This window comes from Cinclus cinclus, chromosome 6, assembly GCF_963662255.1.
Source record: "Cinclus cinclus chromosome 6, bCinCin1.1, whole genome shotgun sequence".
Lineage (NCBI taxonomy): Eukaryota > Metazoa > Chordata > Aves > Passeriformes > Cinclidae > Cinclus > Cinclus cinclus.
Genome location: NC_085051.1, coordinates 60960980 through 60982323, shown reverse-complemented (window position 1 = coordinate 60982323; position 21344 = coordinate 60960980). Strand labels below are relative to the sequence as shown.

Genomic DNA, 21344 nt, shown 5'->3' with positions numbered 1-21344 from the left:
CAGAGAAGCAGCAGCATGGAAGGACATTCCTGACCAAATGCCAGCTATTTACTTCCACATTTATCTGCAATTTGTATTAGAGTCCAGCTAAAGCCCAGGAATGCAGGTCCTGGGTGCTGGAATTCAGTCCTGCTCGTGGGTCTGTGTCTGTCTGTCCCAGCCCTGGGTCTGGTTTGAGGCCGAGAGCCCCCAGCATGGAATCACTTCTTCTTCATGTTCTGGAGGTGAGGTGCAGACACTTTCACCTTCCCAGGAATATTTCTTGACAAATCGGTGTCCTAGGAAACATGGGAGAGGAGAATGTGACCACAGCAGGAAAGCCCTTCTGGAGCACTGGGATGATCCCTTTCCTTGGTCCTGGTGAGCACCTGGCTGGGAGAGAGGGGCACAGGGACACCTCCACCCTCAGCTCCAGGAATTCCCTCTCCCACGCCCAGAGGGTTTCCTGGAAGATGCTGCTTTTGTCAGACACAATACAGAAACAAAAGGCCCAGTGCTACCTCTGAGGTTCAGTTCCTCGTGGTCCTTCCCAGCCCAGGCAGCACAGCTTTCCCAGAGAAGCTGGGAAGTGTCCAAGGCCAGGCTGGACAGTGGAAGGCGTCCCTGCCATGGAGTGGGGAGGTTTTTTAAGATCCTTCTCCCTCCAAACCATTTCAGGACTCTCTGACCTTCCCCAGGACTACTGACAAACTCCACTGCTAAAGAACCCCAACAGCCCACCGAGTTTTGGCAGCATTTCCTCCCAAAATGGCACTTGTGGAGGTTTTGCTGTTGCTGTGCACAAGGAGACACTGCAGGGAAATCCTCACCTTCACGCTGCGGAACAGATCCTTCTCTCGTGCACTGGCTTCTTTGGACTGCATAAAATTGTGCAAGGCGATCTTGGCAGCTGGAAAAACACAGGCAGGAGTGAAACAGCCTGGAAAACCACACTGGCTCCAGCAGGCAGAGCACAGGAAAGGACTCAGGGCTCTCAGACCATACCTTTGCCCTTCTTCTGGGTGCCTGGAGTGAGCTTGACTTTATACCTGCCCAGAGGAAAGGTTTCTGTAAATTAAACAAACTCGGCACATCCCCTCCCAGGAAGGAGCTGCCACTCACTTGTAGTTGGTCATGGCTGTGTAGGGAGCACAGATGGGGACAGCAAAGAGCAGGATGTCCTCAGGGTGGGGCTGCCCAGTCAGGGAGTCCAGCAGGGCCTGGCTGTCCTGGGAGACAAAGAGCTCCACTGGGACCTTTAAGGTCCCCTCCAACCCAAACCATTCCATGGTTCCACGAGCACTTCACTGGCATAGAATTCCCAAGCCAGGATTTGTGACTGATCCTGTTTGATCACTAAAATCCCATCTTTTGCTGGATCTTGTGTTTGGGCCCCCCAATGGAGTTACAGGATCACCCAAAGCTTCCCCCAGCAGACACCGTTATCCTCCTGCATTAATTCAAAGAAATTCACTTATTCCCAGCCCTGGGCAACACCCATAGCCTGTAATTACACCAAAGTAATTACAGAGAAGTTTGAAGCAATTTTATATGTAAATAAACTTGTAAACTAAAGAAGAACCTGCACTGCTCACTGTGTCACCCTCCAGCCCAGAGCCATGAAGTCAAAAATCCAAGGGCAAACACCCATGGGGCCAGCTCTGGGTTTCTGGAGATGTGATGAGCAGGGCAGGCAGAAAAGGTCAATTTTTTAAAATACAGTTGAGGTGGGCTCAAGCAGTCCTGGAGGGCTCCCACATGTCCCAGTCCCAGCAGGAACACAGCCCCCACCTCAGCACTTACAGAACTGAGCATTTATTTACCTCCAGTCCTGGCTGCTCCTGGTCCTGCTCCTCCTGCACACACAAACAGGACAGACACATCAGGGCAGCAGAAACCAGAGCTGCTTCTTCCTCCCCTGTCCCAATAAACTCTTTAACCAGCAGGCCCCAGAAAGCCCCAGTCTCCCTGCAAAGAGAACTGAACTCGTTTCACAACCAAGGTAAGAGCAGCGTTTTGCCGTGGGTGGGAGGGTGGAGTGTTTCTTTCCAACCTCTAATTTGCCTGGCACACGCCGAGCTGGGAGGAGGGAGATGAGGCTCAGATACCAAATCCCAGCACCAGGGCTGGGAGCTCGGTTACATCCCAGCTGAGGGGGAGGCGGCGGATGAACGGGATCCTCGGGACTGCTCTGAGCCCCAGTTCGGGCTGTGCTGGGAACAGGATGAGCACAGGGATTGCTGCAGGGCTTTGGGCTGCTCTGCAATCCAGTGAGCTCCCTGAGCCCTGGCAACACAGAGCTCTCCACAGTGCCCAAAATCCACGGGGAGCTGCACAGAGCCAGGAGAGCCCAGCAAGGGACGGACACATGGACAGGTGAGGACAGGTGAGGACAGGAGAGAGCTGCTCACCCCTTCTCACCCTGTTCCTCACCTTCCCATCCTCCTGCTCCACCTTCCCACGCCACTCCTCACCTTCTCCTCCTGCAGCTCATCCAGGACCAGGTCCTGTGCCTCGTGCAGAATTCCTTCTGGGAGGGTCTCCCTGCCCCCTCCGGCTGCACGTCGCAGCGGTTTGGTTTTCTGCTGTTGTTTCTTGGCTGCCTCTTCTTTTGTCTTCCCCTTCTTCCCTTTTCTCCCTTTGTCCTCCCTGTTGGAGCCTGCAGACTGTGGTGACAGAGGTGGTCAAGGCCGGTGGCCAGAGCCACCACACCCTGGGGAAGGCACAACTCCTTCCTCACCCCCAGAAGCTTCATGATGAGCTCCCGGTCCTCCTCGTCCTGGTCCCTGTACTTCTCCTTCATCTTCTTCATTTTACTCTGCAGGAGGAAACACCACCAGCTTCAGAAATGACAACTTCTAGCAGTTTTGCAACCACAGATATTCAATGAGCCATTCCTTGGCCTCGTGACCCCATTCCCTCCCAGTATCCCAAACTCTTTCAGAGCAGTTCACCAGCAACCAAGGGACTGGTTCCAGTGAGCTCTGTGCTAACCCCAACACCATCACCCTGAAACCACTGAAAGCACCACCACGAGCCTAAAACCACCAGCCAGCCATGGGTGTCTGGGAAATCTGGGATATCTGTCCATACTTCCACGCCAACAGCTCAGCCCAGGGATCCCCCTGGTCCCTGCCCACCTTCTGGCCCCTCTTGATGGGCTGAGGGGCTGGAGCAGCCTTGTGGCTGTTGGGAGCAGCTGGAGGTTGCGTCTCTGGCTCTGTCTCCTTCTGCTTCTCCTCGGACAGCTCAGAGTTCTCAGAGTTCTGCTGCTTCTTTTTCTTCATTTCTCTAAGAAAAACAATCACAACAGCCTCATTTGCTGTGATGAGAGAGGCTGCTGCTCTCCTGACAGCATTCCCACCCTGCTTCCCTGTCACAGGGATCCAGAGGAACACTGGAAACAAGCTCTCCTCAGAAAAACCTCTCCAGCCCACGAGTAAAACTGTTCCCAGCCAGCATTCCCAAAGGACAGGAGCAGCACCTCACCCTGGGAATGCAGGAAGGACAATGGGCATCAGCCCAGGCTGGGAGTGGCTACAGATGTGCCTGTGCCCAGCACATGGGGAGGGAATGGGGAAGAGGCATTTGCCCAGAGCAGCTGTGGCTGCCCCTGGAAGTGTCCAAGGTTGGACATTTGGGCTTGGAGCAGCCTGGGGTAGTGGAAGGTGTCCCTGCCCATGGCAGGGGGTAGAATGGGATGGCACTGAAGGTGCCTTCCAACCCAAAGCATCCTGGGATTCCCTGGAACACCCACTGGCTCTCACCTCCTCTCCTTGGCAGAGAGGTGCCTCCGGCCCTGGGCCCTGCTGTCACTCTGGGGAGGGAAAGGCAGGTTAGGGCAGGTCCTGCCCAGCAGCTCCCACTGCTCTGGCCACCCATCGGAGCTGGGACCTTACCAAGTTGGGCTCTTCCTCTTTGGGGATGATTTTCTGCAGGGATCTGTGGGGAGATGGAAAAGGAGCTCATCAGCAGATGTAGGGCAGCTCACCATGGACACACCAACCACAGCCCAAACTTGGCCAGCTTGGCTGTAACTCTCAGCTCTCTAGAGCTTGGCAATCCCAGCTTTGGTGACTGGAAAAGGCAGGAATGCTGGGGTTCACTTTAGAAAACAACCTTAGCTCTCCGCCAGCTCCTCTCACACAGCCTGGGCACCGAGGGAGCCCCAGTGTGCAGCTTCCCAGGCACACAGCCCCAGGAGCACCCAGCCAATCCCTGCTCCTCGCACCCTCTAAGGAGTCCCACTTCAGGGACACCAGGGAGATGAGCTCATCCCACAGCCCCTGCAGGCTTGGCAGAGCAGAGGCAGCTCAGGGCTCAGTTTCTCAGCTGTGAGCAGCCCTGAAAGGAAAATGAGGCAGCATTCCCATGGCTGATCATGGAAAGAAAGGATGGCAACTCATCCCAGCCTTGTCCTGGCAGTGCTTTGGGAGACCCTCAGGTACCCCCAGCTGCTGTTGCTCTCACCTCTGAGACTGAAGGTGTGACAGGTCGATTGTGGTGTCTGGATAATTCACCTCTTCCTCCTTCACTTCCCTCTTTGGCTCTGGATTTTCCTCCTCAGATTCTCCACCGTCCTCCTCGGAGTCAGCCTCTGGAGCAGGAGTGTTCCCTCCTCCCTGCTGCAGCTCAGCAACACCCTCTTCATGGGTACTCTCAGCTGTGCCTTCCACATCCTCTGGAGCTTCCTCACCCTCAGCTTTTTCCTCCTCACTGCTGCTGTCTCCTCCATCTGGGGCACACAGAGCAGGAAAAAATAGGAACACCAAACTGATCCATCAGCCCAGGATGGTTTGGGTTGGACACGTTTAAATCCCATCCAGTCCCACCCTTCCACTGGCCAGGGACACCTTCCACTATCCCAGGTTTCTCCAAGCCCCAGTGTCCAACCTGGCCTTGGACACTTCCAGGGATCCAGGGGCAGCCACAGCAAATCTGAGCACCCTGTGCCAGGCCCTGCCCACCCTCCCAGCCAGGAATTCCATCCCAATATCCCATCTCTCCCTGCCTTCTGGCAGTGGGAAGCCATTCCCTTTGTCCTATCAGTGATCCAAACCCTGAAGGATCCCCCCAGCAGCACCCACAGCACTCAGCCCCTTCCACTGTACCTAAAAGTTCCACGTCCTCAGCCACCAGCTCACTGGCACTGCTGGAAACTGTGTCCAGATCCTCATCCTGGACTTTGACCTTCCTCTCTTCCCGGTGTCTCCAGACACAGCTTTCATCCACCTAAAAATGAAGAGCCTCTGTGTCAGGCCTGGTGATGTTCACGGAACACCTCACTCAGCTTTTTCTTCCCTTTTTAAACACTTTTTGCCGTCAAAAGGCAAGGAAATGAAACCAGACCCAAGTGTGGCGACCTCAGGGTCAGGGTGACACACAGAGCTGCACACCCAGATTCCCTGAACACTGCCATGCTCCAAACAGAGCTGGGATAACAAGCCTGGCAGAGGCAGAAGGTCCAGAGTCTGCTTGAAATGCAGACAGTGCACACTGGGCTGAGATGGAAATGAAAGCAGAGTCTTTATCAGCAAGAAGCCTTTTATGGGATTTGTCTCAGTGGGAAAAGAATTCATTGGGAATATATGATAAGCAAGATGCAGAAAATAAGCATCCCGCAGCTCAAAGCAAATTACAAAAGCCAGCAGAAGCTGCATGGGAAAAGCTGTACCTTAAACAAGAAGCTGAAGCCCATCATCAGATAGGAAGGTGGAAGGAAATTCTTTTTCCCTGGAAAACAAAGGCAGTGTCTCATGAGGAGGTTTAGCAGCCATGCTTGTAGGATGTACTTCCAAAGTTCATTTATTTATTAGAGGCTTTAGGCTACCAAAAAAAAATCACACTGGGGCTTATTTTATCTCTGGGATGAGAACAGGAGAGCTCAAAAGCAGCTGAGTTAATGAACTTCTGCTCAGGGCTCAGCTGCTGCAGCTGCCTGATACTCAGACTAAGGCACTCCCAGCAGATTTCTGGGAGAAGAGTGGGATCTGCTGCCACTGCGGGACAGCCCAGCACCTTTGGGAAAACATCCCACTCCCACTGCTCCCCTGTGCCTCACCTCGGATCATGAAGCTCCCAGTAGTGAGATATTCTCCCGTGGGGGCAGTTTTAGAAACCTAAAAGGAAACCATGATAAACTGTAAAAAATCTCTGTGACAGAAGGCCAACATCAGGTGATAACAGCAGCAAGAGAAACATTGATTCAACAAGAGCTGAACTCCCGGGAAAAGCTCTGCAGGACTTCATATCCAAGGGGTTCTTCCTCTCCCTTGCAGGGCATTTTCCTAAGGGATGTTTCAATCCAGTCACACACTGCCAGCACTGTGTTTTAGGAGTAACTCAGGAAATAAACCCAGGATATACTCAGGAGCATTCAGGGAATCAAACCACCACGACTTCGGTGTGATCTCCACACTCTCCCACAAAAATCTGACCTGCTCCCACCAGCTCCTGTCTGTGGTCACATCCCAGCTCCCTGATGCTCCCTGTTTGTTCCAGGCACAACAGAGGGATTTCTGTGACCTGGGAAGCTCCTGCCTGAAGTGCTCACCTGGCTGTGGGAGACCCACCAGGCACTGGTGACCACGCGGGCGTCCCAGGCAGCGCTGTAGCACAGAGCCATGGTCCCAGCCTCCGTCAGCGTCCGCGGTGGGATGGGCTCACCTGGGGAACCAGCACACCAGCATCCATTACATCCTGCCCTAGCCCAGCCTGGGAGCTTCCCAGGAAGGACTGATTCCAATCCCAAGGGAAGGCACTGCCACCTCCTGTCCCCCACAGGTACCTGAGGGGTTCTTGATCACGCAGCTGGTGGCTCCGTGCAGATCCGCGTGCACGTAGATGTCCCCTGGGAAACAGGAGATGGGTCAGATCCACACAGCCCTGGAGCCAGGGAAGTCTCTAATGTTAGCTGGAAGTGCCTGGTCTGGCTGCAAGGGGCAGGGTGGGGACACAGAAGCCTTGCAGTCCATCCTTGTCCCAGGGGAATCAGCTCCTCTGTTCCTGAGGGGAGCCCATCCAAGCTGCTCTCGCCCCATGGCAGCAGAGGAACTCCCACCATGAAAATTCCCTTTGATCCAAGGCCCAGCTCAAGGACAAAGCAGAGAGACCTTCCCGTGTCACTCCTGGACGTTCCCAGAAGTGGGAAAGAGGAGGAAACCCACAGGTCCCCTGCATGCACTCACCTGGTTTGAGGTAGCGCTTGACGATCAGCTCGTTCTGCTGCTGATCCCTGCCAGCAATGACCAGGTAATTCTCAGAGCTGATGAACCACAGGAACTTCTCAAACCTGCCAAATTCCAGCAAACCCACGGTGTGAGAAACACTGGAACTAACAGGACATTGCACAGGTGGTTTTTGATACCAAACTCAGAATATCCATCTCAGCAGCTACAATTTATGGCACTGAAAATATTTTTACTTCCATCCACAGGCCTGGGACACATAAACAAGGCGTGGGACAACTACAGCATCACTGGCAGCGAGATCTGGAGATGGAACAAGAAGCACCATCACCACAGTCCTCCTATTTATTTTTAGCTTAATAATTCTGTCATTAGGTGATTAAAAGCTTTGAGGTTTTGTTTCATTTGTTTGTTCTTTTTCAAAGCACAGAAGCCCAGAATGGGTTTGGGTTGGAAGGGACCTTAAAGATCATCCAGCCCCACTGGACCACACCTCCCACTGTCCCAGGCTGCTCCAAGTCACGTCCAACCTGGCCTTGGGCACTTCCAGGGATGTGGCAGCCACAGCTTCTCTGAGCTGCTGCCCCTGGGAGCTATTCTGGGATGCCCTGACTTCGAGAAGCACCTTTAAGGAGACTCCACACAAAGTGCAGTGCTCTGAAATCCTGAATAGCTCCACTCCTAAGCCAGGGAAGATCCATCCTGACTCAGGACACGAGAGAAGGATGATGGAGCTGTACTTGCCAATAAACCTTTCTGGCTTTCTGGATGGTGGTGACTGTCTGAACTTCCCTCAGGGTCTGCTTCGTCTTCTTCTCAGCTGATTTAAAAGCCTGTTTGGACAGAAAGCACCATCACCACCCAGCAGGAATCATGAAATTCCCAAATGAACACTGGGAAAGTTGGTGGGAATGGTTTCTCAATGACTTGATCACAGAGGAGGCTCCACCCTGGAGAGCTGCTCCCTGAAACAATCAGCTCTTAGACTGGAAAGATTTCCACTGATTTTCCACTCTAAGTCCTGCTCTACCAGTACCTCTCTGCCTGTTCTGAGTATTCCCAATGCTATTGGTGGAAAAGGAGGATCCACCAGGGATCTGCAATCCTCCACTGAGCTCAAAATGTCAAGAATAAAAAAAAAAAAAAAACCAAACAAAAAACCAACAACCCTGGGTGATTTTTCTTCCCTTTCATGTTCTGTCAGGGCTGCTCAGATAAGGTCAGGATTTCCCACTGAGCACTGGCAGGGATTTTCCTTTTAAATATCTTCTAAAATCCAAGGGAATAAAAATACCTTTTCTGCAGCTTCCACTGTCTTCTGAGTTTTCTTGGCTGCATGTCTTTTGTGATCGTAGTACCTGTGAAACACAAGTGTTTGTCCCTGAAATCCCAGCAGATGCAATCCTTTATCCCAACCCCACTTATCCCTCTGCATTTTGCACCATGGGCAGAACTGGACTCTGAATTCAATCAGTGTCACAGCCACAGAGCAGCTGCTCTGCACCACTGGGTCTGGACCAGGGAAATTCCCATCCCAGAGCTCAGGACAAGCTGCTATTTCCATGTTTAACTCTTATTTTTAACAAGATAACCCAAAACTCTTCCTCCTGCCATAATATCACCAACAACTGCACATCCAGAGAAATTTCTCCTACAAAAACACACATTTACTGAAAAGTCTTACTTTTTGGCATTGGCATAGGCAGACAAGTTGAGATCTACATCAACCAATGAGGGTTTGTTTTTCTGAGGTTTCTTCAACTGTTTGGTTTTATTCTTTTTCTTTTTTCCCTTTGGTTCTTCTGTTTCTTCCTTCTCTACATCAGCGTCATCCTCCTCCTCTTCCTCCTCAGATAACACATAGGGGTTCCTAAAAACACAAGACATCACAAGATTAAGATAAGAGAACTAATTGATTTTAAATCTTTGGTGCAATGTGCTCTTCATTTAATTCTCTCAGAAATCTGGGAATGGCCCAAGGAGCCTCTAAACCCTTTTCACTGTGCAGACACAGGGAGCCCCAGAATGCTCTGTGTGCCAACACTTTTTTGTCTTGGAGTCAGCCAAATTTGGGGGGAAAAAGAAAACAAAAGCAGAAGATAAAGAGCCAAATTTTCCCAATCCAAGAAAGCAACTGAAAACAAGTTTATTCTATAAACTGACACTTCTAAAAGTGAGGCAGCTAAAAACTGTGCCACGCCCCAGCTTTTACACCAAAACTTCTGGGAATAAAAAAAAAAAAAAAAAAAAAACATTCTGAGGTATTTTTTTTTTAATCTCTAAAGCTCCTGATGCAGTGTGAGATGAGGATTTCAGAGGCACTGAGCACGCACTGACCTCAGCAGCATGGTGATGTGGTTGGTCTGCAGCTTTAACTCTTTGATTGCTGTGGCCACGGGGTCCCCCTGGGCCTGGGCCTCTTTGACGATGGCGCCGATCTCGGTCCAGTCGATCTGGTTGGCCAAGGCGCTCCGGACCACCTGGATGGCCCTGTCCACCACCTCCAGGTTCATCTCTATCAGCTCCCCCTTCAGCTTATCAGCTTCCTTAGGGAAAGGAGGAGCTTGGAGACATTGCAGCTAAACAGCTCAGCGACAGCTTTTATAAAAGCAGAAGTAGTGGTGAAGAAATCCAAGAATGGATTGAAGTGGCGGCACAGGAGAACATCAACTCCTGGAAGCGTTCCAGGCCAAGTAGGAGCTACCTGGGATAGTGGAAGGTGTCCCTGGGACTGAAGTTCCCTCCCAACCAAACCATCCTACAGTGATGTGATTATGCACTCTTTAAATTAAAACCCCAAATCTGTTTTACCTGAGCCTGCTGGAGAGCTTCCAGTCTGTGCTCGTGGTCCCTACGGACATTTTCAAGTTTCTTCAAGGCTTGTTTTTCCTTTTAAATACAAGACGGCAAAAAGAAAAAAAAAATATATAAACCCAGATGGCATCAGGTAATCACTGCAAGAAGCAAGTGAAGCCCCTGGAAATCTGGGAGCCATCCCAGCTGCCCTGGCCTGGATCAGGACACACCTGCTGCAAGGCCTTCAGATCAATCTTCTGCCCCTCCAGCTTGGAGTAGAACTCATCTGTTGCCTGCAGGAGAGAATCAGGTTGGAGAATGATCAGGCTGACCTGACCCAGAGCAGGCAGAGGAGGTCCCTGCAGAGAAGGGGCTGCCAAGCACTAAAAGAGGTGACAGAGGCTGAAACAACCTCCAGGAGCTTTCTCCATTTCCCTTCCCATGGGATGAGCCCAGCAGGACACTCAGGGCTGTGTCTCACTACAAACACAGAAGATAAGAAGTGGTCAAGCAATGGCTCACCTTTTTTTTTTTTTTTCTCTAAGAAATGATGGAAAAGAAGCTGCTTTGGTTCAGATTAAATGGTCTGCCAGGTCTGCCCTGAATTCCTGCTGCTTCATTGGGTCAGGTGAAAAGCACAAAGACCCAGAATGCCTGAAAAGTACTCCTGGTATTCCAGCTGTGCTTAAAGCACAAGATGAGGAAGGTTTGGGGCTCTTTAGATCATCAGATGGGCTTTGGATAAGGGATGGAGGAACAGGACACAGGGAATGGCTCCCACTGCCAGAGGGCAGGGATGGGTGGGATATTGGGAATGAATTCCTGGATGGGAGGGTGGAAGGGCTGGGCTGGAATTGCCAGAGCAGCTGTGGCTGCCCCTGGATCCCTGGCAGTGCCCAAGGCCAGGTTGGACATTGGGCTTGGAGCAACCTGGGACAGTGGGAGGTGTCCCTGCCATGGCAGGGGTGGCACTGGGTGGGATTTGAGTCCCTTCCAGCCCAAACCTGTCTGGGATTCTGTGATCAGTGGAGATGACAGAAATTCAGGCAGGAATCAGGGCAGGAGCATGGAATGGGAATTCTGGAGACCAAGGTCAGGAACAAGAGGCAATTAAGACTCCAGGTGTTAACGAGTCGAGGACCAGACAGGCCAATGCCCAAGGAAACAGCAAATGAGAGGCCTGAGGCTTTCAGAGCAGCACCAGGAGAAGTGTAAATGGGATGTCTGCCACAACTGTGAACTCCAGAGAGAACTCATATCCCAGCTCTCCAGAATAGAACATTTTGGATCCCCTGACTGGAAACTTCCACCTCCCTCACAGGTTCCACACTCCAGGATCTGAGCTCAGGAGCCAGCAAGGCCCAGCTGCAGCCTAAAAATCCTGTCTGAGCTGCCTTCTTCTCATCAAACACTCATCCATAAAATGAATCATCCCTTCCAAGGTCTCTGCTTTCATTAACAACCCCTGCACTGTGTTTTAATTACTCTTTGTAGCAGCAGTCAATTCAAGCACTTAAGTGCAGTGTCAGCAAAAGCACTGTACCTTATTGAATGAGTCAAACTCCAAGTAGGGACATTTTGAATGTTGAGAAAACAAGAAAGGATGAAATTCCTCATATCTGTAAAATACACATTTGATATTATCACCTGAAAACTAATTTCTGTTATGCAGACTAGTAGAAAGAAAGAGAAGAAAAACTTCAAATATTTACGTGTAGATATCTTCTGCTGGTTTATCTGGTTCCAGACTTGGCTTTTTCTCCCTTTTCTGGATAACATAACCCTGAAAGAATACAAAAACATCATTTGTCTGTGGAAAGGTTTATTTTAGCAATAAATAATTCCAGCAGGGAGCCTTGTGCCTGACCCACTGGCTTGTCTTAAATCCAGTTTCTTCTGGAAAAAGAAGTGAACTTCTTCCAACCCTCAGGACTATCCCATAAATGCAGAGTCCATGTGCAGAATTTATTACAGAACCTATTAAAACCCCAGTGCAAATCTCCCAGGATTTATACAATCTGCCTGTGCATTATTTAATTGTTGCCCAGCCCATGGGAAGAAGCAATTTTTATTCCACTTCAGCACCTGACACCCAGGAATAAAACTCACAGCTGGGAAGAGCAGGAATTGCACATCCTGAGGAATTCCTGCTTGCCCTCTGCAATTCCAAATAACTGACAACCCACCCCAGACCCACCTTCCCACTGAAGTTGTCAGTGAGGACCATGTATTCTTCTGCTTTCTCTAGAGCTGAAAGAACTTTTTCAAGGTTTTCTGAAGAGAAAACAGCAGAAATATTTCATTCCTGGTGCTTCAGTCCAGCAGTTATTGCTCATTTTAAACAAGAGCCTAAGTTTACATCTGGGAAATTTTTAATATAAAAATCTACTTAGATGCTTTTAGCACGTAATTATTCAAGATTCAGGAGGAAAAAAAGACCCCACAAATACCAGCACTTTGTGAAACTAAAGCTGCAGAGACAAAGCATAAACCAGAGACTGTGAGAAGTTATTTTTTACAGCACCATAACGCAGTAGGAAGGAAAAAAATCCTCTGGATTTATGGCAAATATAAAACACAGAAGGAAAATGAGATTGCAGGAAAATATTTTCTGATTACGGAAATCTTTAATTTCCCAATAAATGTAAAGCTGCTAAATTACCAAATCCCCAGTGTTTGCTACAAATAAAGACTTGAATGTTAATTCTTCTTGTCAAACATCCTCTGTACAACCAGAACTCACCTCATGGGTGAGGTGGTGTCTCACTATAAAATCATTTACACTGCAGGGACAATCTGATATTTTATCACCAATTTATGCACAAATCAAGAGTATTAATGTAAATAAGGCTGGTCCCCAAGTTAAAAACATTAAAAATAAGACCATGTGGTCAGAACCACAGATTTACTCATCTCTTTGGAAAAAAAAACAAACAAACAAACCACTACACAAACATAAAAATCCCCATATTTGTGGCCCAGTCTTTAAAATATTACACCTTTATTTTCCAGATGTTGATCTATTTTGACAGCTCCAGAAAATCCAGCTTCTAAAAGGCAGTGCTCGATGAGAGTGGCCCCGTAAGCTGTTTAAAAAGAAAGAAAGAAAGAATGATCATGTGTAGAAAACATTCACAATTTGCATTAAAAAAAAACAAATCTGGACATGAGAGTGTGGGAAGAATGAGAAGTGCCGAAAATCAGGGAAGGGGCAGGAGGGATGGGTGGGTAAAGAGGAAGGGATGAGAAACATCCAGAATCCCCACAAAGGGAAAAATTGGGGGGATTTTAGAGTGGAGCAACTGTGCCTGGTAATTGGATCAGTAACTCCACGTGAGGCCAAAGTTTCCTACATGGCAGGATCAGAAATACCAAATTCCAGCATGGATACAGCAGAACTGGGATCAGTGGGGGACAATAACTAGCAATTATACAGTAATATTATTACTATATAGCAACAGCAACTATTTAGAAGATCAGGACAGAGAAAGAGACAAGTAGGTGGTGAAAAAGAGACTCAAGAGATAAGGAAAGTAATGCTTAGGTGTGACTGGAGCTGTTGAGGAAATTCTCTGCTTGAGCAGCATTGCCAGGTCAGGAAGAAAACCAAACTTGTTGCGACCCAGTCACACAAGATAAATTTGGTTCTGTGCTCAGGAAAACCTGACTTTACACTTAGAGCTCCTGTCTGTACCAGGATGGTGCAAAATGCCCCAAGCCAGAGCTCCAGCAGAGCCACTGGCAGGTCTCATCACTGCTGCAGCAGGCAGGCTCAGCTCTGTGCAGATGCCTTGGAATCCATAAATGCCTGCTTTCCAAGGCAGCCTGGGACAGTGGAAGGTGTCCCTGCCCAAGGCAGGGGGTGGAATGAGATCAGTTTTAAGCCCCCCTCCAATCCAAACCACTCCAGGATTCTGTGATAAATGATCCAAATTTTCCAGCCTGACACAGCACAGGTTGAGTGACCTCATTTCACCTTCTAAAAAAGCCCAATCACTTACGAAGGAGTGGGTTAAGAACCCTCTTCAGCTGTTCCCCTTTGGGTGCATTTGATATGATTCCAGTTAACCTGCAGGAGAAAATGGAGAGCTGCTATTTCAAACAATAACATGTTTTAAAACAATGCTGCATTGCTTAAAAGCTACAAAACATTTCCAGCCTTAAAAAAATGAAACCAAAAATGGCCTGAAATATATGGGAATTCTCCAAAGATTTTCACAGCACTGACAAATTTGGGTTTATCCCAATAAAGTGGAATTCCCAGAGAAGCTGTGGCATAATAAATACACCATTTCTGAGCTCTGGAAGTGAAATTACCTGTCCAGGGTGGGCAGAGGCACAGCAGCTTTTGCACTGCCCACGATGAATAAATAATTTCTGAGCTCTGGAAGTGAAATTACCTGTCCAGGGTGGGCAGAGGCACAGCAGCTTTTGCACTGTCCACGATGAATAAATAATTTCTGAGCTCTGGAAGTGAAATTACCTGTCCAGGGTGGGCAGAGGCACAGCAGCTTTTGCACTGCCCACGATGAATAAATAATTTCTGAGCTCTGGAAGTGAAATTACCTGTCCAGGGTGGGCAGAGGCACAGCAGCTTTTGCACTGCCCACGATGAATAAATAATTTCTGAGCTCTGGAAGTGAAATTACCTGTCCAGGGTGGGCAGAGGCACAGCAGCTTTTGCACTGCCCACGATGAATAAATAATTTCTGAGCTCTGGAAGTGAAATTACCTGTCCAGGGTGGGCAGAGGCACAGCAGCTTTTGCACTGTCCACCGGGTACCGCTCCCGGACCGCAAACCTGACGTCGTCGGCCTCGTCCGTGCGGAACCTCAGGATGTTCAGGATGAGGTACTCGTGGTCAGTGAGGACAATGTTCCCCTGGGAGCACAGGTGAGACATTAATCTCAGAAAAAGTTCAGATTTTAGCTAAAAGACAGACTTTCTGGAATTGAGGCAGATAGATAGATAGATAGATAGATAGATAGATAGATAGATAGATAGGAATGCTGGAAATAGTAGTTAAAAAAGTCAGATCTGAGGTGGTTATCTTGGATTTAAATAACTGATTGCCTGTATGACACTTGTATGTTTGCTCAGCTGGGTTTGCAATGAGAAAAGGGGAAACTGATAAATAGATCTAAAGGAACACAAACAACTGAAAATCTTGACACCAGTTCAAAAGTCATGGAGGGAGGAAACTGAAGATCTCCCAGAGCTCATTTCCATTGTCATCTGTGGGAGGGGTTGAAAGTTCAGGGTGAGGAAGACTTGCCTTACTTCCTCTTTTTATGACCCCTCCCCATAAAAAAGACCACAGACCCAATTAAGAGAGCAAACCACGCATGCTTAATAGCCATTCAAGCTAATTACCATAGGAAGTGGGGAATGGGAGGTGTTGATGTTATGAATATGGAAACTTTCAAAACTTTTGTAAATAAAGAGACTTGTAACAGCAGTGGGAGTTCTGCACCCCTTAATTCATGGTTTGTCTCAGTCTCTTCTGCCTTCACTCAGAGCCAGGATTAAAAAACTCAAAAAGGAAATGAATTTTCTCATGTTCAGGTTTGGTTGTTTATTAAATCTTATCTAAAGTACAGAAGTTCAGCAGCACTTCTAGCTAACTGCTAGAATTGAGTAAAATGAAGACAGATCCAGCTGCTACAAGGTCTCTTAAAGCTAAACAGTGCAATAGAGAATTAACACCTCTATTAATTATCCTTTTAACCCAATAACTAAATTCCATGACCCTCAGTGTGACACTGAGTGACCAACCAGAAACCACTGCCTGAAACCATGAAGAAGAAGGAAGATGAACACCAAAAGAGACACCACCCCAAATCCTCCCTCCTGTCCCACACCTATTACTGCATTATAAAAACCTCAAATTCCAAACCTTTCACCATGTGAAATCACACACTTCTATTTAACTGCACCCCTGTGATTTTAACTCCATCACCCAAATTTGGAAGCTTCCTCCAAGGCCTCAGGTCAAAAGCTGTGTTCTCCTGGGGGTCAGTGCCAGAAAGCACAGAAAGCTCAAAAATCCCAGGTTTCTGGGATCCAACACAGACTCTGGAATTGTTTGTAACTTTGCAGTGAGTTTTAGGGGATTACCCCACGCAGCTGCCTGGTGCTCAATTAAACATTCACTCTCTAACTCTGAACTGTTAGAGAGTCTTTTGTCCCTCACAGCTGGGTACTGGCACTAGATCAACACCCATATTTAATAAATCACAGGGACTCTCAGCGAGGCCACCCTGGTGTCCCTGCCCTGGGGGACAAGGCTGGAGCCTGGCTCACTGAACTGGGGTGATTTTATGATGCTCGTCTCCCCCGTGGTCTGTTCTCTTGGTGCTGAATATTGAGTTCTGCAGCTTTAAGGCTGGTTCCAGGAGTGAAGGGGGAGAGAAGAGGTGCACAGTTTGTTATCAGGGACTGCACTTGCTGCCCTGCATCCTTCACACAGGCTGTGCTGTCTGCGGAGGACAGCAGGACAGAGCTCTCCTTTGCTCTTGCTCAGTTTTTCTGGCTAAGTTCCCTGGACTGTGGATTTTCTTTCCTTTTTCCTTCGAATTGTTCAAACCTGCTCTGGACTTAAAACCCAGAGGAGCACCAGGAGCTCACACCTGTGTCCCACCAGGCCTGGCCTGGGCTGTGACATTTCCCAGACTGGAGGGACTGAGAACAGCCTGAGTGAGCCGGGCTGCAACCCACGGAAGGGACACTGCTGAATTTGTCATCTCTTTGGAGTAGTGAGAGGACTTTGTTGTTTTTGTGCTGGAGAGTGCTTTGCCTGTTAAATAAATAGGTTTTTTTTCCACTTCTCTCTGAGGAAATATTTCCCCAAACCAGTTAGGGGAGGGACTGCTTGAGTCCGTTTCCTAAAGGGACTCCATTCAGAGATTTTCTCCCTGAATTTGCCCTAAACCTAAATACACAATTGACATCCAATGTGAGGCTCGAGAAAGTGGAAAAAAACCCCAAACCTGTCCTGATTGCATTTTGGTTGTAATTACTCTGTACTGGACTAAAGCAGTCATGTTGCTTGAATCCATAACGTCTCTCAGGGGGAGATGTGTCACCTGTTCATGTGTCTCTGCTCCCTAGGCTTTTCTGAGATCTTTCAACACCTTCCTGGTCCCTCGGTTTATTTTCTTATCCAGTAGCGTCCCTAACACCCAATTCCTACAGCAGAGGGGCACGGATTAGAACAGCTGTTGTGCTGGGCTGGGTGCCTATGATTTACAGGGAGTTTATAAAAGCCACTGACCCTGTCATAGAGCTCCACGATGAGGTGGTAGGCAGCCTGGTCACTGCCAAACTGCAGGTCCACGATGCGGTCGATGCCCAGCTGGCTCACGCTCACCAAGCGCCGCGTCTTCAGGTGCTTCCGGCACTGCAGGACAGGCCTCAAGTTTGAGCTGCTGTATTTTTCAAATAGTGCAGAAATCTAAATCTCCATAGCCTGCCAGTTACTGCTCTCCTGTTTTATTCGGACAAAAAAAAATTTCTCTCTAGGCCTGAGACTCAACCTGTCTCAGGCAGTGAAAAAATGGAAACAACGGTGAATTAATTGCGCGGGGAAACTTGGAGTGATTTGATTACTTGATGTTGTAATTAGACAATTAGTCTCTGATATGCAAATAGACCAAACTTACACCTGTCTGAAAAATTTGTGATTGTTGTCCCACCTGTGAGATTCCTGCACTGCCCAAGGTGCACCCTATGATGGCCTTTCAATAAATACTTAACTTCACCCTTTAACACAGTCTAGGCTCTGCTCTAAGTAGGCTGTCCGAGCATCAGAGGAGTGGGAAAAATATCTGGGAAACATCTGAAAACATCTGGGAATGGCCTGGCTACAGAGTCCTCCTGTAGCACCAACAACTTCTTATTTAACTCAAATATCACAAAAGTGTTGCTGCTCACCAAAGTAACGACTTCGTTTTTACAATTATAAATAGAATTGAGCCAAATTCTTAACATTAAGACATTTATTTCCATGTTGTTTGTTTGTTGGAGCAGCTGGTTCCAATCCTAAGAGCTTCTCTTGCAAATAGAGCTGGGATTATCCCTGGATCCATCTCTGCTGGGGAAAGCCACCCTGGAGAATCTGTGCTGAGTCATTTCTGGCTGCACCCAGAGGATAAACAGATCCATGGAAGCCATCCCAGGCTGTATCCCCATGGATCTACCCATGGACCCACCTGCAGGAGCCCAGCCTGAGAGCCTGGAGCAAAGCCTGAACCCCCAGAGCTCAGCAGACTGAACAGAGGACTCTGCACCACAAGGTGCTGCATCCAGCAACTAATAATTCACACAATTCAACTGGAATGACAAGAATTTTGCTGGACCAACATTCCAGAAGGTCTGGGAGGTCCAAAAGACATCCAGGGCATCAGCTGTAGTTTTTTATACATTTAAATATTCACTGTTTCAGGCACTGAATATCAGTGGTGGGACCCCAAGCCCATGTTTGCTCTTCCCTTGTCTTCAGCCATCTGCTGGATCAGGATTCACTGGGATAATCCTTCCCTATTTTCTTGCCTCCAAGGACAGAACACAAACGTTCCTTCCTGATACCCAGACACTTTATTAAAAAACAAACTCTGTTGAGTTTTACCTTCATGGCAAAGCTGGATGGCATCATGTTCTTTGGCCACTCAAACTCTGTCAGGTGGATCCGTATCCCAGATTCCAGCAGCAACGTGGCCTTGCAGTCTGGCCTGTGGACAAAACAAATTTTAAAAATCTAGTTTTAACTGCAGACAATTTAAAAAAAAATCTAGTTTTCACACAGCATTTCCAAAGAAATTTTAAATAAAGATATTTAAAGCTCTTACTTTTGCAGGCGAATGAGATAGGTCTTGTTATCCACATCATAAACATTGCTCACTCTCATTCCCAACAAGCTGCCAAAAGGAAAACAAGGAACGCTTTGGAGAATCCAAAACACAACTAGCTGAAAAAATCCCAGTGGCAATTAAAGTACACAGAAGGGTAAGTTATGATAAATTACCAGGTCATATAAATTACCAAGTTATGTTAAATTACCAAGGAGTGACCAAAAGGGCAGCAAAGGAAGATTAATGGAATGATCTGAGAGCAACAACCAGGGAGAGATGGAGAAACTGCTCTTAACACACAGCAATTAAGAGAGGGAGAAAATTAGATGGAGGAATTTACATAAATGGATAAAATGCAGAAAGCTGCCAGTTCCTGCCTGTGCTCCTCTTTGTGGCAGGGATGCAAAATGTACTGGTTATACTGGAGCTCCTCAGCCAGCACAAGGTACCAGTAATCCCAGTATGGGCACTGAACTGGCCTGGGGGGAGTCAGTCACTCCCTTCAGAGTGAGGCTGGACACCAAGAATGTGTCAGAGCCCCACGGGGATGTGACGAGCTGCTCCCAGGGAAAATGGGAGTTGTTCACATGGAGAGGAGAAGGCTCCAGGGAGAGCTCAGAGCCCCTTCCAGGGCCTAAAGGGGCTCCAGGAGAGCTGGACAGGGGCTGGGGACAAGGGATGGAGGGACAGGACACAGGCCATGGCTTCCACTGCCAGAGGGCAGGGATGGATGGGATATTGGGAATGAAATCCTGGCTGGGAGGGAGGTGAGGCCCTGGCACAGGGTGCCCAGGTAAGCTGGAGATCCCTAGCAGAGTCCAAGGCCAGGCTGGACGGGGCTTGGAGCACTCTGGGATAGTGGGAGGTGTCCCTGCCATGGCAGAGGTGGGGTGGGATGGGATGGGATGGGAAAGGGGGCTCTGCAGAGCCCAGGGCAGTGCTGAGAGGCAGAGCGGGGCCGGACAGAGCTGTGAGAGCAGGACACGATGGAAGAGCAGAGCCCCCACAGCCCTGAGACTACGGCGCGGCGGAGAAACCGGGCCAGGACCAGGACCCGAGGCAGGACCAGGACCCGGGGCAGGACCAGGACCCACCAGGCCGGGCCCCGCTCGCCGGGGCCGCACGGGCCGGGAGTGCCGGTACCTCTGCCGCAGCTCAGCGAGCACCGCGCGGATGTCGACGGTGCTGAAGCGGGACTTCATGGCGCCGGCACCGCCCGCCGAGACCCACAGGGATCCCGGCCCCCGGCTTCTCCGTAACCCCGGATCCCGCTCCCTCACGGCTCCCGCTCCCTCACGGCTCCCTCCGCGGCCGCCCCGCGCCTGCGCTCACGGGCGCTACGGGTCGCGCCCGGCGCCAATCCCCGGCGCTCCGCGGCCGCGCGTGAACTGAGCCGGGCCGGGGCGGTGCCGCGCGCGACCGACAGGAGGCGCTGTGAGCGCGGGGGCGCTGAGGGGGAGCGCGGCGAGCGGGACCCGGCGGTGACAGAAAAGGGTCCGGGGGGGACAGATAAAGGGTCGGGGGTGACCAAAAAGGGTCCGGGGGTGACCAAAGGGGCTCGGGAGAGGACGGCGGGAAGGAGGAAAAAAGAGGAAAGGGGGACAAAAAGGGGCGCGAGAGGGTCCGGTGTGTGGCAAAAGGATGGCGCGGGTGTGGGCAGGAGGAAAGGGGGTCAGGGTCTGTGTTGAGCAGGGCAGAGGGGCCCAGGAGTGTCCGCGTCGTGCAGCAAAGTCCCCTTCAGCCGCGTTTCTTTAATAATATATAATAACAACGTAAATCATACACGTTAACATACATTATGTGAGGGTGCGTGGGTGCGGGAGGTGAGGCGGTGGGTGTGAGCTGAGCGTGAGGCGGCGCGGGGTGCGGTGCGGTGCTGTGCGGGTGCAGTAGGAGGCGGTGTCGGGGCCGGGGAGCGGAGTGTGTTTTGGGGTGGGCTGGGGGAGATGAGGGGGGCGTTGGGGTCGGGGTGGTGCAAAAGGGGAGCCCGCGTGTCTCTGTGTTGCCCAGGCTACGCTGGCGTGGCTATTCACAGGCGCGATCCCGCTACTGACCGCCACGGGAGCTTTGACCTGCTCCGTCTCCGACCTGGGCCGGTTCACCCCTCCTTAGTCAACCTGGTGTCCCGCAGCTCCCCGCGGGTCACCATATTGATGGCGGCCTTAGCTTGGACGCCCGCTCGGCACAGCGCACGGCAGCCCAGAACTCCTGGGCTCAAGCGATCCGTCGGGCTCAGCCTCCCCGGCAGCTGGGACTACAGGCGCGCGCCACCGCGCCCGGCGCTCCCCGCCCGCTCCGCCGCCGCTATGGTTTGTGTGGAGCCGCCCCGCTCCGCCCCGGGCCCTCCTCCTGCCGCTCCTGCCCCGCCTCTCCACCCTCCTCCTCCTCCTGTTTGTTCTGCTCCTTCTCCGCCTTCTCGTCCTCCACTTTCTCCTTATTCTTCTCTATTTCCTTCTCCTCCTCCTCTCTTCCCTCTATCCTTTTCCCCCTTCTCCTCCCTTCCGATTCCTCCTTCGCCCCTTCTTCCCCTTTC

The 21344-nt window shown here is 50.1% G+C and overlaps 1 protein-coding gene across 2 annotated transcripts; it reads right to left on the bottom strand.

The window, feature by feature from the left end:
* Positions 1 to 47: 47 nt before the first annotated feature.
* NEMF (nuclear export mediator factor) lies at positions 48 to 20101 on the bottom strand. 2 transcript variants are annotated; one of them, XM_062495858.1, is made up of 33 exons: positions 19955 to 20101; positions 18809 to 18877; positions 18589 to 18691; positions 17236 to 17361; positions 14695 to 14843; positions 13964 to 14031; positions 12962 to 13048; positions 12160 to 12236; positions 11675 to 11745; positions 11506 to 11581; positions 10193 to 10255; positions 9978 to 10055; positions 9504 to 9712; positions 8851 to 9036; positions 8461 to 8524; positions 7911 to 7999; positions 7167 to 7270; positions 6767 to 6829; positions 6533 to 6645; positions 6041 to 6098; positions 5654 to 5712; positions 5091 to 5211; positions 4450 to 4714; positions 3879 to 3921; positions 3747 to 3796; positions 3120 to 3270; positions 2720 to 2797; positions 2454 to 2645; positions 1803 to 1835; positions 1102 to 1208; positions 985 to 1028; positions 810 to 889; positions 48 to 278 (listed from the first exon to the last, which is right to left on the bottom strand). In XM_062495858.1, the coding sequence occupies exons 1-33, from the start codon at positions 20011 to 20013 to the stop codon at positions 201 to 203; spliced, it is 3213 nt and encodes a 1070-aa protein (XP_062351842.1). In that variant the 5' UTR covers positions 20014 to 20101; the 3' UTR covers positions 48 to 200. The 2 variants fall into 2 exon arrangements, with proteins under 2 accessions (XP_062351842.1, XP_062351844.1); XM_062495860.1 differs by lacking the exon at positions 18809 to 18877.
* Positions 20102 to 21344: the final 1243 nt, after the last annotated feature.

What these genes read in the sequence shown, in the direction of transcription:
- NEMF (XM_062495858.1), bottom strand. Translation starts at nt 20,013, where the DNA reads ATGAAGTCCCGCTTCAGCACCGTCGACATCCGCGCGGTGCTCGCTGAG. An exon ending in AGTTTGACTCATTCAATAAG is followed by an intron (nt 10,256 to 11,505) that starts GTACAGTGCTTT and finishes TCTCTCCTGCAG; the next exon opens with GCAACAGATGAGTTCTACTC. An exon ending in TGAGGACGTGGAACTTTTAG is followed by an intron (nt 4,715 to 5,090) that starts GTACAGTGGAAG and finishes TGTGTGCCCCAG; the next exon opens with ATGGAGGAGACAGCAGCAGT.